The 21,165-nt window shown below is 39.7% G+C and overlaps 1 protein-coding gene across 1 annotated transcript in view; it reads right to left on the reverse strand.

Moving 5' to 3' along the window:
• Positions 1–21,165, reverse strand: part of JADE2 (jade family PHD finger 2) — a 1,034,250-nt gene that overhangs the window by 734,432 nt on the left and 278,653 nt on the right. The window contains exon 2 of the mRNA XM_053717215.1: positions 9,397–9,454. Coding sequence (XP_053573190.1) covers positions 9,397–9,454 — 58 coding nt within the window. The remainder of the gene's footprint in view (positions 1–9,396; positions 9,455–21,165) is intronic.

Below are 21,165 nucleotides of genomic sequence, written 5' to 3' on the forward strand. Positions count from 1 at the left end.
GAGAGGCCATTAGATCCATGTCTGGAATGCCCCACAGCTGAGTGACTTGGGCAAAGATTTCCGGATGGAGTTCCCACTCCCCCGGATGCAATGTCTGACGACTCAGAAAATCCGCTTCCCAATTTTCCACTCCTGGGATGTGGATAGCAGACAGGTGGCAGGAGTGAGACTCCGCCCATAGAATGATTTTGGTCACTTCTTCCATCGCTAGGGAACTCCTTGTTCCCCCCTGATGGTTGATGTACGCAACAGTCGTCATGTTGTCTGATTGAAACCATATGAACTTGGTCCTCGCTAGCTGAGGCCAAGCCTTGAGAGCATTGAATATCGCTCTCAGTTCCAGAATATTTATCGGTAGAAGAGATTCTTCCCGAGACCAAAGACCCTGAGCTTTCAGGGATCCCCAGACCGCGCCCCAGCCCATCAGACTGGCGTCGGTCGTGACAATGACCCACTCTGGTCTGCGGAATGTCATCCCTTGTGACAGGTTGTCCAGGGACAGCCACCAACGGAGTGAGTCTCTGGTCCTCTGATTTACTTGTATCTTTGGAGACAAGTCTGTATAGTCCCCATTCCACTGACTGAGCATGCACAGTTGTAATGGTCTTAGATGAATGCGCGCAAAAGGAACTATGTCCATTGCCGCTACCATCAACCCGATCACTTCCATGCACTGAGCTATGGAAGGAAGAGGAACGGAATGAAGTATCCGACAAGAGTCTAGAAGTTTTGTTTTTCTGGCCTCTGTTAGAAAAATCCTCATTTCTAAGGAGTCTATAATTGTTCCCAAGAAGGGAACCCTTGTTGACGGGGATAGAGAACTCTTTTCCACGTTCACTTTCCAGCCGTGAGATCTGAGAAAGGCCAGGACGATGTCCGTGTGAGCCTTTGCTTGAGGAAGGGACGACGCTTGAATCAGAATGTCGTCCAGGTAAGGTACTACTGCAATGCCCCTTGGTCTTAGCACCGCTAGAAGGGACCCTAGTACCTTTGTGAAAATCCTTGGAGCAGTGGCTAATCCGAAAGGAAGCGCCACGAACTGGTAATGTTTGTCCAGGAATGCGAACCTTAGGAACCGATGATGTTCCTTGTGGATAGGAATATATAGATACGCATCCTTTAAATCCACCGTGGTCATGAATTGACCTTCCTGGATGGAAGGAAGAATAGTTCGAATGGTTTCCATCTTGAACGATGGAACCTTGAGAAACTTGTTTAAGATCTTGAGATCTAAGATTGGTCTGAACGTTCCCTCTTTTTTGGGAACTATGAACAGATTGGAGTAGAACCCCATCCCTTGTTCTCTTAATGGAACAGGATGAATCACTCCCATTTTTAACAGGTCTTCTACACAATGTAAGAACGCCTGTCTTTTTATGTGGTCTGAAGACAACTGAGACCTGTGGAACCTCCCCCTTGGGGGAAGTCCCTTGAATTCCAGAAGATAACCCTGGGAGACTATTTCTAGCGCCCAAGGATCCAGAACATCTCTTGCCCAAGCCTGAGCGAAGAGAGAGAGTCTGCCCCCCACCAGATCCGGTCCCGGATCGGGGGCCAATATTTCATGCTGTCTTGGTAGCAGTGGCAGGTTTCTTGGCCTGCTTTCCCTTGTTCCAGCCTTGCATTGGTCTCCAAGCTGGCTTGGCTTGAGAAGTATTACCCTCTTGCTTAGAGGACGTAGCACTTTGGGCTGGTCCGTTTTTACGAAAGGGACGAAAATTAGGTCTATTTTTTGCCTTGAAAGGCCGATCCTGAGGAAGGGCGTGGCCCTTACCCCCAGTGATATCAGAGATAATCTCTTTCAAGTCAGGGCCAAACAGCGTTTTCCCCTTGAAAGGAATGTTTAGTAGCTTGTTCTTGGAAGACGCATCAGCCGACCAAGATTTCAACCAAAGCGCTCTGCGCGCCACAATAGCAAACCCAGAATTCTTAGCCGCTAACCTAGCCAATTGCAAAGTGGCGTCTAGGGTGAAAGAATTAGCCAATTTGAGAGCATTGATTCTGTCCATAATCTCCTCATAAGGAGGAGAATCACTATCGAGCGCCTTTATCAGTTCATCAAACCAGAAACATGCGGCTGTAGTGACAGGGACAATGCATGAAATTGGTTGTAGAAGGTAACCCTGCTGAACAAACATCTTTTTAAGCAAACCTTCTAATTTTTTATCCATAGGATCTTTGAAAGCACAACTATCCTCTATGGGTATAGTGGTGCGTTTGTTTAAAGTAGAAACCGCTCCCTCGACCTTGGGGACTGTCTGCCATAAGTCCTTTCTGGGGTCGATCATAGGAAACAATTTTTTAAATATGGGGGGAGGGACGAAAGGAATACCGGGCCTTTCCCATTCTTTATTAACAATGTCCGCCACCCGCTTGGGTATAGGAAAAGCTTCTGGGAGCCCCGGCACCTCTAGGAACTTGTCCATTTTACATAGTTTCTCTGGGATGACCAACTTTTCACAATCATCCAGAGTGGATAATACCTCCTTAAGCAAAATGCGGAGATGTTCCAACTTAAATTTAAATGCAATCACATCAGGTTCAGCCTGTTGAGAAATGTTCCCTGAATCAGTAATTTCTCCCTCAGACAAAACCTCCCTGGCCCCCTCAGATTGGGTTAGGGGCCCTTCAGAGATATTAATATCAGCGTCGTCATGCTCTTCAGTAACTAAAACAGAGCAGCCACGCTTACGCTGACAAGGGTTCATTTTGGCTAAAATGTTTTTGACAGAATTATCCATTACAGCCGTTAATTGTTGCATAGTAAGGAGTATTGGCGCGCTAGATGTACTAGGGGCCTCCTGAGTGGGCAAGACTCGTGTAGACGAAGGAGGGAATGATGCAGTACCATGCTTACTCCCCTCACTTGAGGAATCATCTTGGGCATCATTGTCATTATCACATAAATCACATTTATTTAAATGAATAGGAATTCTGGCTTCCCCACATTCAGAACACAGTCTATCTGGTAGTTCAGACATGTTAAACAGGCATAAACTTGATAAGAAAGTACAAAAAACGTTTTAAAATAAAACCGTTACTGTCACTTTAAATTTTAAACTGAACACACTTTATTACTGCAATTGCGAAAAAACATGAAGGATTTGTTCAAAATTCACCAAATTTTCACCACAGTGTCTTAAAGCCTTAAAAGTATTGCACACCAAATTTGGAAGCTTTAACCCTTAAAATAACGGAACCGGAGCCGTTTTAAAACTTTAACCCCTTTACAGTCCCTGGTATCTGCTTTGCTGAGACCCAACCAAACCCAAAGGGGAATACGATACCAAATGACGCCTTCAGAAAGTCTTTTCTAAGTATCAGAGCTCCTCTCACATGCGACTGCATGCCATGCCTCTCAAAAACAAGTGCGCCACACCGGCGCGAAAATGAGGCTCTGCTTATGCTTTGGGAAAGCCCCTAAGAAATAAGGTGTCTAATACAGTGCCTGCCGATATTATTATATCAAAATACCCAGATAAAATGATTCCTCAAGGCTAAATATGTGTTAATAATGAATCGATTTAGCCCAGAAAAGTCTAAAGTCTTAATAAGCCCTTGTGAAGCCCTTATTTACGATCGTAATAAACATGGCTTACCGGATCCCATAGGGAAAATGACAGCTTCCAGCATTACATCGTCTTGTTAGAATGTGTCATACCTCAAGCAGCAAGAGACTGCACACTGTTCCCCCAACTGAAGTTAATTGCTCTCAACAGTCCTGTGTGGAACAGCCATGGATTTTAGTTACGGTTGCTAAAATCATTTTCCTCATACAAACAGAAATCTTCATCTCTTTCCTGTTTCTGAGTAAATAGTACATACCAGCACTATTTCAAAATAACAAACTCTTGATTGAATAATAAAAACTACAGTTAAACACTAAAAAACTCTAAGCCATCTCCGTGGAGATGTTGCCTGTACAACGGCAAAGAGAATGACTGGGGTAGGCGGAGCCTAGGAGGGATCATGTGACCAGCTTTGCTGGGCTCTTTGCCATTTCCTGTTGGGGAAGAGAATATCCCACAAGTAAGGATGACGCCGTGGACCGGACACACCTATGTTGGAGAAATAAATATTAATCCTAAAATAGCTACAATGTAATTATTATTTATATTGTAGCTATATTAGGGTTTATTTTACAGGTAAGTATTTAGCTTTAAATAGGAATAATTTATTTAATAAGAGGTAATTTATTTCGTTAGATAAAAATTATATTTAACTTAGGGGGGTGTTAGGGTTAGGCTTTAGGGGTTAATAAATTTAATAGAGTAGCGGTGAGGTCCGGTCGGCAGATTAGGGGTTAATACTTGAAGTTAGGTGTCGGTGCTGTTAAGGAGGGCAGATTAGGGGTTAATAATATTTATTATAGGGTTATTGAGGCGGGAGTGAGGCGGATTAGGGGATAATAACTTTATTATAGTAGCGGTGAGGTCCGGTCGGCAGATATGGGGTTAATAAGTGTAGGTAGGTGGCGGCGACGTCGGGGGCGGCAGATAAGGGGTTAATAAATATAATATAGGGGTCGGCGGTGTTAGGGGCAGCAGATTAGGGGTACATAGGGATAACGTAGGTGGCGGCGGTGTGCGGTCAGCAGATTAGGGGTTAAAAAATTTTATTAGAGTGGCGGCGATGTGGGGGGGCCTCGGTTTAGGGGTACATAGGTAGTTTATGGGTGTTAGTGTACTTTAGAGCACAGTAGTTAAGAGCTTTATGAACTGGCGTTAGCCCAGAAAGCTCTTAACTCCTGGCTTTTTGCTGAGGCTGGAGTCTTGTCGTTAGATTTCTAACGCTCACTTCAGCCAAGACTCTAAATACCAGCGTTAGAAAGATCCCATTGAAAAGATAGGATACGCAAATGGCGTAGGGGTATTTGCGGTATGGAAAAGACGCGGCTGCAAAGTGAGCGTTAGACCCTTTCCTGACTGACTCTAAATACCAGCGGGTGGCCAAAACCGGCGTTAGGAGCCCCTAACACTGGTTTTGACGGCTAACGCCAAACTCTAAATCTAGGCGATAGAGCATTAACTTTCCTCAATGTCAGACATGTTGAACAGGCTAGTAATAACCACAAAAAGTCTTGAAAACACTTTATTGAAAAAAACACCAAATTTGAAAAACGGTACTGCGCCTTTAAGAGTAAAAAAGCGCACAATCTTTGCAAATCTGCTTCAAAATGCTATAACGTTCACAATTTTAGCATATATCCTTTTTATATTGTAGCCTAATATTGCACCACAAGTAAGGGACAAATTAACCCTCTAAGAAAAAAATGTTATTCCCAAAACATTATGAAAAAGAACTTAACAACCCCCTGCACCTCGCCACAGCTCTGCTGTGGCGCCTACCTGCCCTCAGGGGTCTGACAAGTCTCACTATGACTCTGGTAGCCTATCTCTCTAGTTTGGGCCCAACCAAAGCTGATGTTTGCTGCCTTCTGTAAAGATCAACTGCGCGAAAATTAGGCCCCGCCCATCATATGCGATGTACTCTCAGCCTCAAAAAACCGCAATGAAGCGGTACAGTAACTAGCCATGTGGGTCTAAGTATCCTAAATGTACAATAAGCCAAGTGGAACCCACAGCACAATGCCCAGCACCAGTGATTATAAAACCGTTTATGCTGCCCCAGTGTCTAACCATGCAGCCATCATTATCTTACTGCATTTAGCCCATAAACGATTCACACACAGGTCTCCAGTAATACCCCTTCTATCTACAGGGAGTGCAGAATTATTAGGCAAGTTGTATTTTTGAGGATTAATTTTATTATTGAAAAACAACCATGTTCTCAATGAACCCAAAAAACTCATTAATATCAAAGCTGAATAGTTTTGGAAGTAGTTTTTAGTTTGTTTTTAGTTATAGCTATTTTAGGGGGATATCTGTGTGTGCAGGTGACTATTACTGTGCATAATTATAAGGCAACTTAACAAAAAACAAATATATACCCATTTCAATTATTTATTTTTACCAGTGAAACCAATATAACATCTCAACATTCACAAATATACATTTCTGACATTCAAAAACAAAAAAAAAAACAAATCAGTGACCAATATAGCCACCTTTCTTTGCAAGGACACTCAAAAGCCTGCCATCCATGGATTCTGTCAGTGTTTTGATCTGTTCACCATCAACATTGCGTGCAGCAGCAACCACAGCCTCCCAGACACTGTTCAGAGAGGTGTACTGTTTTCCCTCCTTGTAAATCTCACATTTGATGATGGACCACAGGTTCTCAATGGGGTTCAGATCAGGTGAACAAGGAGGCCATGTCATTAGATTTTCTTCTTTTATACCCTTTCTTGCCAGCCACGCTGTGGAGTACTTGGACGCGTGTGATGGAGCATTGTCCTGCATGAAAATCATGTTTTTCTTGAAGGATGCAGACTTCTTCCTGTACCACTGCTTGAAGAAGGTGTCTTCCAGAAACTGGCAGTAGAACTGGGAGTTGAGCTTGACTCCATCCTCAACCCGAAAAGGCCCCACAAGCTCATCTTTGATGATACCAGCCCAAACCAGTACTCCACCTCCACCTTGCTGGCGTCTGAGTCGGACTGGAGCTCTCTGCCCTTTACCAATCCAGCCACGGGCCCATCCATCTGGCCCATCAAGACTCACTCTCATTTCATCAGTCCATAAAACCTTAGAAAAATCAGTCTTGAGATATTTCTTGGCCCAGTCTTGACGTTTCAGCTTGTGTGTCTTGTTCAGTGGTGGTCGTCTTTCAGCCTTTCTTACCTTGGCCATGTCTCTGAGTATTGCACACCTTGTGCTTTTGGGCACTCCAGTGATGTTGCAGCTCTGAAATATGGCCAAACTGGTGGCAAGTGGCATCTTGGCAGCTGCACGCTTGACTTTTCTCAGTTCATGGGCAGTTATTTTGGTTTTTCCACACGCTTCTTGCGACCCTGTTGACTATTTTGAATGAAACGCTTGATTGTTCGATGATCACGCTTCAGAATCTTTGCAATTTTAAGAGTGCTGCATCCCTCTGCAAGATATCTCACTATTTTTGACTTTTCTGAGCCTGTCAAGTCCTTCTTTTGACCCATTTTGCCAAAGGAAAGGAAGTTGCCTAATAATTATGCACACCTGATATAGGGTGTTGATGTCATTAGACCACACCCCTTCTCATTACAGAGATGCACATCACCTAATATGCTTAATTGGTAGTAGGCTTTCGAGCCTATACAGCTTGGAGTAAGACAACATGCATAAAGAGGATGATGTGGTCAAAATACTCATTTGCCTAATAATTCTGCACTCCCTGTATAGGTTTACTGCTTACCCCTTCCCTCATGGGAACTATGTCAGCCTGTTCTGAAATATCACAGTCTCTTCAGAAATAAATGACTGAACATACCTCAATGCTTGTAGCATGAAAACGTTCCCCATACTGAAGCTTCTCTAGTACTCCTCAGCCATTCTGTGGGAACTCATCTGGATCTTAGTGACAACTGCTAAGATCATCAACCTCCAGGCAGAAATCTTCTTCCATCTGCTGCCTGAGGAAAAATAGTACTCACCGGTACCATTTAAAACAAAAAAAAAAATCTTGATTGAAGAAAATAAAAACTTTCATTTTAGCACCTCTTTCACTTTACCTCTTCCTATTACTAGTATAGGCAAAGAGAATGACTGGGGGTGGAGAGAAGGGAGGAGCTATATATACAGCTCTGCTGTGGTGCTCTTTGCCACTTCCTGTTAGCAGGAGGATAATATCCCACAAGTAAGGATGAATCCGTGGACTCGTCGTTTCTAGTAGAAGAAATTTAGGAGAGATGTGCAGTTCGATCTCAGAATATTGAGTATAAAAACATTTGTGAAGTACTATATATTTAACTCCTTGATCACACATTTTACCATCAGAGCCTATCCAAAACAAAGACTTATTGCTGCACACATGTAAAAGGAGCCATTCTCAGAGTTAAATAAAAAGGAAGTTCTTATAAACAGTAGCACACTGCAAAGTTTCAATACAAATTATGCTTGGGCCTTATAGTAACATTGCAGCAAAAATATATCTTAGCTTGGGTTCCAATAATTCTTGCACCAGTTCTCCTCACAGCACATGAGCAAAGTAAGGCAAATACTTGCATGGAATTTTACTGCTTTCAAGGCACAGTATTATGGGTGTTGTGTCACAGATGGGATAGTGGGTGGGATCATGAGTGTGCTTGTTCCCTCAGGTGGCATATCTGGACTGTTTTTGGCTGTGCCTGGGTGGTCTATGGTCGGGGGCCAGGGTTAAGTTAACTTTTAGCAAATAGGGAGACATGGCGGTCTCAGGGGAACAGCCGTACAGAGCACAGAATTAGGGACTGTCCCTCTGAAAAAGGGACCGTTGGGAGGTCTGCATTGTTACCCAGATTACAGGTTTCAAAATATCAGGAGAGCAAAACACCATAATGCATATTATTCATGATATACAAGTGAGAATTACTGGTATATAAGTATTTGCTTAGTTATATGTAACTAATATGATGTATATATTGTTATCAGAACTTAGAAACAGAAAAAAACCTGATATAACCCACTGCCCCGACAATAAAGAAAGCGGCCTTGGTGAATTACAAGAAGGGCATTACATAAAGTATAACTTTAAAAAGGTATTAAACATCTCTTGCTTTTGTGTAAAATTGTGCTTGCCCTATGATCCCTAGTAATCAAATACTTGGTTTAGTCATTTTGATAAAGTTGCAGCATTTGCTTTTTGGCCTCTCTAGGGAGCGTGGGAGAAAGTACAATTTTAAGTAATGTGTTTAATATGCCTTTACCACCATGGCACATTGCAGTGGTTGTTTAAAGTTCCTATAACATTGCGGACCCCATGATGTTGCAGCTACAACCCTGTCACAGTAATGATACAGTGGACCAGGTTGCTGCTTGATCGAAGAATAAAATTGTTCACAGAAACCATAAACCATTTAAAGCTTGACCATTATTGCTGACCATTGCATTCTATTGTTTTTTATTCTGAGGGGGGGGAATTTAAAAAAAAAAAAAATGTTTGATGATTCAGAGGAATTATGCAATTTTAAACAATTTTCCTATGTATTTCTATTGTTTAATTTGCTTTGTTGAAAAGCATACCTAGGTAGGCTCAAGTGCAGCAGTGGACTACTAGAATCTAGCAGCTGGTTGGTGATTGCACATATATGCCTGCTGTCATTGGCTCACCTGATGCGTTTAGCTAGCTCCTAGTAGTGGAATACTGCTCCTTCAACAAAGGATACCAAGAAAAGGAAGAAAACAAAGGTAAATCAGAAAGTTGTTTAAAGTTGCATGCTCTAGCTGAATTTTGAAGAATAAATTGTGGGTTTTATGTCCCTTGAAATTCAAAGACTGATTTATTTCTCAATAAACTGGAAATGAAATTAAAATATCTTACTGTCAGTGGTATCAGAGTCATCGCTGCTTAGTGAAAATTTCCTCCGCTTCTCTTCCATCTGCAAAAACACAGTGAGACATTACTTTGAAAGCTTTCACTTTAAAATATTGTGTTCTTAAACTGATGCATGATTCTAAACGGAAATGTAATATTACACAATTAAAAAAAAAAAGACAACAAATGTTTATTAGTGTAGAACAATACACATCAACATCGCAATATTTATGGGGCGCGATCACATATACAGCGCAGGTTTCGGCGCAAGTGTGGGAACCTGCGTCGCCCGTAATTTCACCTTGCACATCGGGGTATTACATATACCCTGCCGGCAGTTCATAAAGTGCCGTAAGTCTGATAAACTAGCGATGTCCAGAAATGAGCGTAACTACAAATTTCTGAAGTCGCTAGTGACTTACGGCACTTTAGAAACTGCCGGCGCCTAAGAAAAGTAAAGAAAATAACAAATCTCCCGTATAAGTCTAACACGCCTCCCAAAAATAGCCCGACATGTAAAACCCCCATATCCGCAATCCCCCCTCTCACTGCTAATAATAAATGTATTAACCCCTAGACCGACAACCCCCCACAACGCAATATGCCTATTTAAACTATTAATCCCTATATCCGCCATCAAACCCACACCGCAAGTAATAACTAAATTATTAACCCATAAACCGCAATAGCCCACAACACAATTAACCTATTCTAGTATTAACCCCTAAACCGCCATATCCCACATAGCCTATTAAATGTATTAACCCCTAATCTGCTGCCGCCACTATAATAAAGTTATTAACCCCTAAACTTAAGTCTAACCCTAACACCCCCCTAACTTAACTATTATTTAAATAAATCTAAATAAAATTACTATTATTAACTAAAGTATTCCTATTTAAAACTAAATACTTACCTATAAAATAAACCCTAAGATAGCTACAATATAATTAATAATTACATTATAGCTATTTTAGGATTTATTTTTATTTTACAGGACACTTTGTATTTATTTTAACTAGGTACAATAGCTATTAAATAGTTAATAAATATTTAATAGCTACCTAGTTAAAATAACTACAAATTTACCTGTAAAATAAAACCTAACCAAAGTTACAATTACACCTAACACTACACTATAATTAAATAAATTAAATTAATTAACTACAATTACCTAACATTAAATACAATTAAATAAAATAAGCTATAGTACAAAAAAAACCAAACACTAAATTACAGAAAATAAAAAAAATTACAAGAAGTTTAAACTAATTACATCTAATCTAAGCCCCCTAATAAAAATATAAAAGCCCCTAAAAAAATAAAATTCCCTACCCTACACTAAATTACAGATAGCCCTTAAAAGGGCTTTTTGCTGGGCATTGCCCCAAAGTAATCAGCTCTTTTACCTGTAAAAAAAGAAATACAACCCCCCCCCAACATTAAAAACCACCACCCACACACCCAACCTTACTCTAAAAGCCACCCAAACCCCCCTTAAAAAAAAACTAACACTACCCCTTTGAAGATCACCCTACCTTGAGCCGTCTTCACCCAGCTGGGCAGAAGTCTTCATCTGATCCGGCCAGAAGTCTTCATCGAATCCGGGCAGAAGAGGTCCTCCAGCCGGGCAGAAGTCTTCATCCAAGGGGCATCTTCTATCTTCTTCCATCCGACGAGGAGCGGCTCCATCTTGAAGACATCCGGCGCGGAGCATCCTCTTCTTACGACGTCCTAACGAAGAATGAAGGTTCCTTTAAATGACGTCATCCAAGATGTCATCCTTTCAATTCCGATTGGCTGATAGAATTCTATCAGCCAATCGGAATTAAGGTAGGAAAAATCCTATTGGCTGAGGCAATCAGCCACAAGGATTGAGCTCGCATTCTATTGGCTGTTTGGATTGCATCAGCCAACAGGATTTTTCCTACCTTAATTCCGATTGGCTGATAGAATTCTATAAGCCAATCGGAATTGAAGGGACGCCATCTTGGATGATGTCATTTAAAGGAACCTTCATTCTTCGTTAGGACGTCTTAAGAAGAGGATGCTCCGCGCCGGATGTCTTCAAGATGGAGCCGCTCCTTGTCGGATGGAAGAAGATAGAAGATGCCGCTTGGATGAAGACTTCTGCCCGGCTGGTGGACCTCTTCTGTATGGATCGGATGAAGACTTCTGCCCGGCTGGGTGAAGACGGCTCAAGGTAGGGTGATCTTCAAGGGGGTAGTGTTAGGTTTTTTTAAGGGGGGTTTGGGTGGGTTTTAGAGTAAGGTTGGGTGTGTGGGTTTTAATGTTGGGGGGGGGGGTGTATTTCTTTTTTTACAGGTAAAAGAGCTGATTACTTTGGGGCAATGCCCCGCAAAAAGCCCTTTTAAGGGCTATTTGTAATTTAGTATAGGGTAGGGATTTTTATTATTTTGGGGGGCTTTTTTATTTTATTAGGGGGCTTAGATTAGGTTAATTAGTTTAAACTTCTTGTAATTTTTTTTATTTTCTGTAATTTAGTGGGGGGGTTTTTGTACTTTAGTTTAGTTTATTTAATTATATTTAATGTTAGGTAATTGTAGTTAATTCATTTAATTTATTTAATGATAGTGTAGTGTTAGGTGTAATTGTAACTTAGGCTAGGATTTATTTTACAGGTAAATTTGTAGTTATTTTAACTAGGCAGCTATTAAATAGTTATTAACTATTTAATAGCTATTGTACTTAGTTAAAATAAATACAAAGTTGCCTGTAAAATAAAAATAAATCCTAAAATAGCTATAATGTAATTATTAATTATATTGTAGCTATCTTAGGGTTTATTTTATAGGTAAGTATTTAGTTTTAAATAGGAATACTTTAGTTAATAATAGTAATTTTATTTAGATTTATTTAAATTATATTTAAGTTAGGGGGTGTTAGGGTTAGGGTTAGACTTAGGTTTAGGGGTTAATAACTTTATTATAGTGATGGCGACGTTGGCGGCGGCAGATTAGGGGTTAATACATTTAATAGGCTATGTGGGCTATGGCGGTTTAGGGGTTAATACTTGAATAGGTTAATTGCGTTGTGGGCTATGGCGGTTTAGGGGTTAATAGAGTTTATTAGCTATTGCGGTGGGGGATTGTGGTTGACAGGTGGATAGACATTGCGCATGCGTTAGGTGTTAGTTTATTTTTACAGGCATTTTTGGGAGTTACGGTGCTCCCATACTCAGCGCAAGGCCTGCTACGGCTGCCTTTTATGGCGAGGTAAAAATAAAGTAAGATTTTTCCATTTTCGCCACTTAAGGCCTTGTGCTGGATATTGGATACCGATTTACGACGCGGTCCCATGTTAGCCTATGGGAGTAAAAATTGTGAGCGACGGGTGAAATATACGGGCGTAACTTGTATGCTACGCCGTATATGTAATACCAAAACAGCGCAAAAACCGGCGTCGCCGGCTTTTGCAGGCGACGCTGAATATGTAATGGGGCCCAAGATGTTTAAATTTATATTTATTGTTTTGTTTCCAAAAATATCACCCACTCTGGGTTGCTATTCAATCTTCATTGAGATGTTTTGGAAAAGTAGCAGGAAAAAAGCTGCCCGTCAAGAGCTGGAAATAAAACCCCATATGGTTGTAAACATCTTTTTATCATCCACATCTCAAAACTTTCCTTTTCAATGTAAACTTGTTATTCCCGATGCCATAGCAGTTGCATTTATTAAACAGAAGATTGAACAGGGTCAATTTAACCAAAATCCTAATTAACGAATCATGGTGGGGAAATGTTGTATCAATGGGACAGTAAAGTAAAAATTAAACTTTAATTGTTCAGATAGAACATTTAGTTTTAAACAACTTTCCAATTAAATTCTATTATCAAATTTGCAATGTTCTGTTATTATTCTTTGGTGAATATTAAATCTAAGTAGGCTGATAGGAGCTCAGGAGCATGCAGTGTCTATCAGTCTAAAGCAGCAGTGTCTGCAACTATGTATAACATTGCTGTAAACAAGATGGCTATAGACTCACGCACGCTCCTGAACTCACTTAGGATTACTGTTTAAGAAAGGATACCAAGAGAACTAAGCAAAATTGATAATAGAAATCATTATGAAAGTTGAATAAAACTTCATGATCTATATAATCAATATTAGTTTAACTTTGACTTTACTGTCCCTTAACCCCTTAAGAACCAAGCCTTAGATGATTGTTTTTCGGTTAAAGACCAAAGCAATTTTTGCATTTTTTGCTATGTGTGGGTTCAACCCGAAATTTCCATCTTTCTCATTTATTGCACCAACACATATTATATTACGTTTTTTTTAAAGGACAAAATTGGCTTTAATTTGATGTGACACATATTAGTTCTCATTTATTATAAACAAAATACCAAAAAATAAAAAGAGTAAATTAAAAAAAAATAACCTTTTTCACAGTTTTGGTGATAATAATATGTACATACTTTGAGGTTTATCTATCAAGCCGTCAACTTTCTTGCATTCGACACTACACACTATACACTCGCCTAACATCGCGGCCGCGGACCTGAATACGATCTCCATATTTATAAAAAAAAAAACGGCAAAAAGCCACACACCAAGTACGGGGCAATGAGCAGTGGACTGTTGTTAACTAGCAGTCATTGATCTCGCTGCTATTTATACCCTGTCACTAAACACCATCACTATACTAAAATGTTTAACCCCTATCCCGCCACTCCCGGACCCCACCGCAACTAATTAAAAGTATTAACCCCTAAACCCATGGCCTCCCACATCACTACCACAAACTAAACCTATTAACCCCTAAACCGCCAGCCCCCCCACATCGCCATAAACTAAATTAAGCTATTAACCCCTTAACCTAACAACCCGCTAACTTTACATTAAAATTACAACATCCCTATCTTATAATAAATTTAAACTTACCTTTAGAATTAAAATAAACTATATTAAACTATTAATTAACCTACCCTAACTATTATCCTACAATTAAATTAAACTATATTAAACTATTAATTAACCTACCCTAACTATTATACTAAAAATACATTAAACTACCAATTAAATCAACTATATTACATATTTAAAAACCTAACCCTACTCAAATTATTTAAATATACAATTATAAATTTCTAAATTACAAAAAAAATAAACACTAAGTTACAAAAAATAGAAAACACTAAGTTACAAAAAATAAAAAACCACAGTATCAAAATTAAAAAAGAATTACACCTAATCTAATAGCCCTATCAAAATAACAAAACACTAAATTACAAAAAATAAAAAAAACACAGTATCAAAAATAATAAAACATTACACCTAATCTAATAGCCCTATCAAAATAAAAAAGCCCCCCAAAAATAAAAAAAAATCTAGCCTACAATAAACTACCAATGGCCCTTAAAAGGGCCTTTTGCGGGGCATTGCCTCAAAGAAATCAGCTCTTTTACCTGTAAAAAAAAAAAAAAACAAACACCCAACAGTAAAACCCACCACCCACACAACCAAACCCCTCTTCAATACGGTCTCCACCGTAAACTGGATCTTGAATGCAAAATGACGTCATCCAAAATGGCGTCCCTTGCATTCCTATTGGCTGAAAGGTTCCAATCAGCCAATAGGATTAGAGCCACTAAAATCCTATTGGCTGTTCCAATCAGCCAATAGAATTGAGCTTTCAGCCTATTGGCTGATTGGAACAGCCAATAGGATGAGAGCTGCTCAAATCCTATTGGCTGTGTTAGTTTTTTTTTAAGTTTTTCTTTGGGTGGGTTTCATTTTTAGAGTAGGGTCTGGGCAGTAAAAGAGCTAAATGCCCTTTTAAGGGCAATGCCCATACAAATTCCCTTTTCAGGGCAATGGGGAGCTTAGGTTTTATAGATAGGGTTTTTATTTGGGGGGTTTGGTTGTGTGGGTGGTGGGTTTTACTGTTGGGGGGTGTTTGTATTTTATTTTACAGGTAAAAGAGCTGAGTCCTTTTTAAGGGCCATTGGTAGTTTATTGTAGGCTAGGTGTTGTTTTTTTTTTGGGGGGGGGGGGCTTTTTTATTTTGATAGGGCTATTCGATTAGGTGTAATTCTTTTTATTTTTGATACTGTGTTTTTTTATTTTTTGTAACTTATAAATATGTAATATAGTTAATTTAATTGGTTTAATGTATTTTTAATATAATAGTTAGGGTAGGTTAATTAATAGTTTAATATAGTTTAATTTAATTGTAGGATAATAGTTAGGGTAGGTTAATTAATAGTTTAATATAATTTAATTTAATTGAAGGATAATACTTAGGGTAGGTGAATTAATACAGGGAGTGCAGAATTATTAGGCAAGTTGTATTTTTGAGGATTAATTTTATTATTGAACAACAACCATGTTCTCAATGAACCCAAAAAACTCATTAATATCAAAGCTGAATAGTTTTGGAAGTAGTTTTTAGTTTGTTTTTAGTTATAGCTATTTTAGGGGGATATCTGTGTGTGCAGGTGACTATTACTGTGCATAATTATTAGGCAACTTAACAAAAAACAAATATATACCCATTTCAATTATTCATTTTTACCAGTGAAACCAATATAACATCTCAACATTCACAAATATACATTTCTGACATTCAAAAACAAAACAAAAACAAATCAGTGACCAATATAGCCACCTTTCTTTGCAAGGACACTCAAAAGCCTGCCATCCATGGATTCTGTCAGTGTTTTGATCTGTTCACCATCAACATTGCGTGCAGCAGCAACCACAGCCTCCCAGACACTGTTCAGAGAGGTGTACTGTTTTCCCTCTTTGTAAATCTCACATTCGATGATGGACCACGGGTTCTCAATGGGGTTCAGATCAGGTGAACAAGGAGGCTATGTCATTAGATTTTCTTCTTTTATACCCTTTCTTGCCAGCCACGCTGTGGAGTACTTGGAAGCGTGTGATGGAGCATTGTCCTGCATGAAAATCATGTTTTTCTTGAAGGATGCAGCCTTCTTCCTGTACCACTGCTTGAAGAAGGTGTCTTCCAGAAACTGGCAGTAGGACTGGGAGTTGAGCTTGACTCCATCCTCAACCCGAAAAGGCCCCACAAGCTCATCTTTGATGATACCAGCCCAAACCAGTACTCCACCTCCACCTTGCTGGCGTCTGAGTCGGACTGGAGCTCTCTGCCCTATACCAAATCCAGCCACGGGCCCATCCATCTGGCCCATCAAGACTCACTCTCATTTCATCAGTCCATAAAAACTTAGAAAAATCAGTCTTGAGATATTTCTTGGCCCAGTCTTGACGTTTCAGCTTGTGTGTCTTGTTCAGTGGTGGTCGTCTTTCAGCCTTTCTTACCTTGGCCATGTCTCTGAGTATTGCACACCTTGTGCTTTTGGGCACTCCAGTGATGTTGCAGCTCTGAAATATGGCCAAACTGGTGGCAAGTGGCATCTTGGCAGCTGCACGCTTGACTTTTCTCAGTTCATGGGCAGTTATTTTGCGCCTTGGTTTTTCCACACGCTTCTTGCGACCCTGTTGACTATTTTGAATGAAACGCTTGATTGTTCGATGATCACGCTTCAGAAGCTTTGCAATTTTAAGAGTGCTGCATCCCTCTGCAAGATATCTCACTAATTTTTACTTTTCTGAGCCTGTCAAGTCCTTCTTTTGACCCATTTTGCCAAAGGAAAGGAAGTTGCCTAATAATTATGCACACCTGATATAGGGTGTTGATGTCATTAGACCACACCCCTTCTCATTACAGAGATGCACATCACCTAATATGCTTAATTGGTAGTAGGCTTTCAAGCCTATACAGCTTGGAGTAAGACAACATGCATAAAGAGGATGATGTGGTCAAAATACTAATTTGCCTAATAATTCTGCACTCCCTGTAGTTTAATATAGTTTATTTTAATTCTAAAGGTTAGTTTAAATTTATTATAAGCTAGGGATGTTGTAATTTTAATGTAAAGTTAGCGGGTTGTTAGGTTAAGGGGTTAATAGCTTAATTTAGTTTATGGCGATGTGGGGGGGCTGGCGGTTTAGGGGTTAATAGGTTTAGTTAATGGTAGTGATGTGGGAGGCCAGGGGTTTAGGCGTTAATTCTTTTATTTAGTTGCGGTGGGGTCGGGGAGCGGCGGGATAGGGGTTAATACATTTTATTTAGTGGCGACGGTGTCGGGGCGGCAGATTAGGGGTGTTTAGACTTGGGATTTATGTTAGGGTGTTAGGTGTAAACGTTACTGGTTTTCTACCATAGAAATCAATTGGATATCTGGCAGCAGCGAGCATAAGCTTTCACTGCTTTCAGACTTTCATTGATTCCTATGGCATCCGCAGCCTCCAGGGTGACGGATTGAAAACCAGGTATGCTGGGCCGGAATAGCTATGAGCGTAACGGTTAACTATTTGATAACTTTTAAAAAGTGTCAAATAGTGCCAAATGTGTATTCAGAACATCTGTAATGACGTAAGCATCAATCTGTGTCGGATTGAGACCGGCAAATCGTATGTTACGTCACAGATTTTAAATTTTTCCGGTCTGTAGGCTTCGATAACTAAGTCAAATCAAGCTCGCCACAATTACGCTGCGGAATTCCAGTGTATTTCAGGTTGACAGCTTGATAAATATCCCCCTTAGTGCGGCTCAAGAAAAGTAATTTAAAATAAATTGAAGGACTTGGTAAAGGGGATATTTTTAACTTTTATTAATAGGTTGGATTTTTTTCCAGCAATCAAAGTAACAAAGATCCGTCTCCTTTCACTTCACAAACCGAAAAGAGGTGGAGGGAGGCGGATCTGTTTTCCCAGCAATATTGTGACCTCTGTGATTGGCTGTCACAGCGATCACATGGGCTGGGACATCGTGATTTGCTGTTGCTAGTCTAAGCCAGCTAGCAAGAGCATTAACTTCGCGATCGCTGGTACCACTGCGATCTGGGGCTAATTTTAGCGCATGACAGAATAATTCCGTCATTGATCCTTAAGGGGTTAAAAAAAAAAGGGAATCCTGAAGACGACCTGTAGGTGCTAGCAAGAAGAGGCTCAAGGCTGAATAATCATCAAATGGACTTAAAAGCAGGTAATATTAACAATTTAACAGGTCGTGACAACACAATGTCAACATCCATGGGGGCTGCTTTCGCTATTCGCAGCCCTCCGCATGCTTCCTGGGAACTATAATGTAGCCAAGAGAAATGGTTCAGCATTTAAGGGGTTAAAGGAACACTCAGGTTAAATTAAATTTTCATAATTCAGATACAGCATGTAATTTTAAACAACTTTCCAATTTACTTCAATTAAAAAAAATGTGCACAGTCTTTTATATTTACAATTTTTGAGTCACCAGATCCTATTGAGCATGTGCAAGAATTCACAGACTATACGTATATGCATTTGTTATTGGCTGATTGCTATCACATGGTACAAGGGGAGTGGAAATATACATAACTTTGAAATGTGTTATAAAAAAATCTACTACTCATTTGAAGTTCAGACTAAGTGCTATTGCATTGTCTTGTTATCTTGCATTTGTTGATTATGCAAATCTAATGTGTTGACTGGTCCTTTAAGAGTTAAATACTTTTTTCATCACCATGTGGAGGGAATGTTTGTGGAGGGAGTGGGGTTAGCCATTCTATTTTTAATGGGAAGATACAGTGGTTAGAGTTAAAGAGATGGTAAATTTTTAACTTTAAGAATGTTGCAAGGAAAAATATATTAGTGTGCAAGCTAAACCGCATAATTACTTTTTTTAAAAAAAGTATGTATATTTCATAATAAAAGTTTATCCTTTTTGGTATCTTCTGTTCCTCTACCCCCCTTCAATTTCTCTTTTGGCTGGGCTGTGACATAGAGAGCAGTCCCACCCATTCTCTACATTGGCTTCCTAAGCGCTTTCAAAGGGCTGGACTTCAAGAGTATCATATGACACACACACACATTGATTGGATGTTCATTGGAATTGTCTTAAAAAAAAAAAAAAAAAAAAAGAGCTTATCCCAGTGGGCCGGCATAACATTGTAATAGAAGCATTACTATAGGCACGGATTTAACCCTTTCACAGATAGATTAAAAAAAAAAAGAGGTACACATTTTTTTCAACGGAAAAGATTACATATATGGCATTTGATTAGCTAAAATGTACCATCACTTTAACAACAGTGAGGGTTAGACAGAGTGGTTGGTTTAGTTGATAGATAATAGTGGTGGGTTTTAGGGCTAAAATGCAGTAGAATGTTAACTCAATGCAAAGGGTCATTCCTTTTCGATCCAATGCAATCTTGCCTGCCTAAAACGGTTTAAAGAGCTGAAAGCTGTGACAAAAAGCCTTTTAGGAGTCCCTGTCAGCAATGAGTCAGAAGAACTCTGTTACTATTATGTGGCTCCCACAGAAAGTAATAGCCGTAACTAACATTTAGAAGCTGTTACAGTGATTGCACCACAGCATTGAGCGGCTTGTGCGTGATATATGAGCCACAACCATAGAAAGCAACAGGTATTTTGCTATGCTACAGCTCCGTTGCTATCAATAGCAGGACGCAAAGGATCTAGCCGTGTGTTATCTTATGCTACACATGTTATGCATGTTTTCCTACTTTTTTCAATAAATAATTAAAATTATTTTCTTACAATATTTTAACGGCAATGTCACTACCAAGACATTCATTATCCGCTTAATACATTGTATTATTTTACTTGCGAGGGAATGCTCCTTTCCCAAGTCCATTTTGGTCCTGTACCCCTTTGTTTTAGACTGCATTACAACAGTACAGACTATTCACTGGAATTGCAGGGGTTAACCCACAAACTTCTGAGTCCAGAGAATAGGTTGTTCTTTTTTGTTGACTTTAGTAATGCAATTAGTTTTAGAACTATTGTTGGGTGTTGCTATTCCTTTATGTTTCATTATAATGTCATTATGTTAATCTGATGTTGTTAGCCCTTTCGTCTAGTGTAAACTGACTAAGACAGGATGTTAGCAGGATGTGATTAAAGGGACAGTCAACACTAAAATTGTTATTGTTTAAAAAACAGAATTTATGCTTACCTGATAAAATTCTTTCTTTTGCGATGTACCGAGTCCACGGATTCATCCTAACTTGTGGGATATTGTCCTTCCTGACAGGAAGTAGCAAAGAAAGCACTACAGCAGAGCTGTCTATATAGCTCCCCCCTTAACTCCGCCCCCCAGTCATTCGACCGAAGGCCTGAAGTTTACATAAAAAATACTATCTGTCTTGAATAGACAGGGCGGGCCGTGGACTCGGTACATCGCAAAAGAAAGAAATTTATCAGGTAAGCATAAATTCTGTTGGTTTTTTTTTTGCAAGATGTACCGAGTCCACGGATACATCCTAACTTGTGGGATACCAATACCAAAGCTTTAGGACACGGATGAAGGGAGGGACAAGACAGGAACCTAAACGGAAGGCACCACTGCTTGCAAAACCTTTCTCCCAAAAATAGCCTCCGAAGAAGCAAAAGTATCAAATTTGGAAAATTTGGAAAAGGTATGAAGCGAAGACCAAGTCGCAGCCTTACAAATCTGTTCAACAGAAGCATCATTTTTAAAAGCCCATGTGGAAGCCACCGCTCTAGTGGAGTGAGCTGTAATTCTTTCAGGAGGCTGCTGTCCAGCAGTCTCATAAGCCAAACGGATGAGGCTTTTCATACAAAAGGAAAGAGAGGTAGCCGTAGCCTTTTGACCTCTACGCTTTCCAGCATAGACAACAAACAAAGAAGATGATTGGCGAAAATCTTTGGTTGCCTGCAAATAAAACTTTAAGGCACGAACCACGTCCAAGTTGTGCAACAGACG

The sequence above is a fragment of the Bombina bombina genome, chromosome 6 (assembly GCF_027579735.1).
Source record: "Bombina bombina isolate aBomBom1 chromosome 6, aBomBom1.pri, whole genome shotgun sequence".
Classification (NCBI taxonomy): Eukaryota; Metazoa; Chordata; class Amphibia; order Anura; family Bombinatoridae; genus Bombina; species Bombina bombina.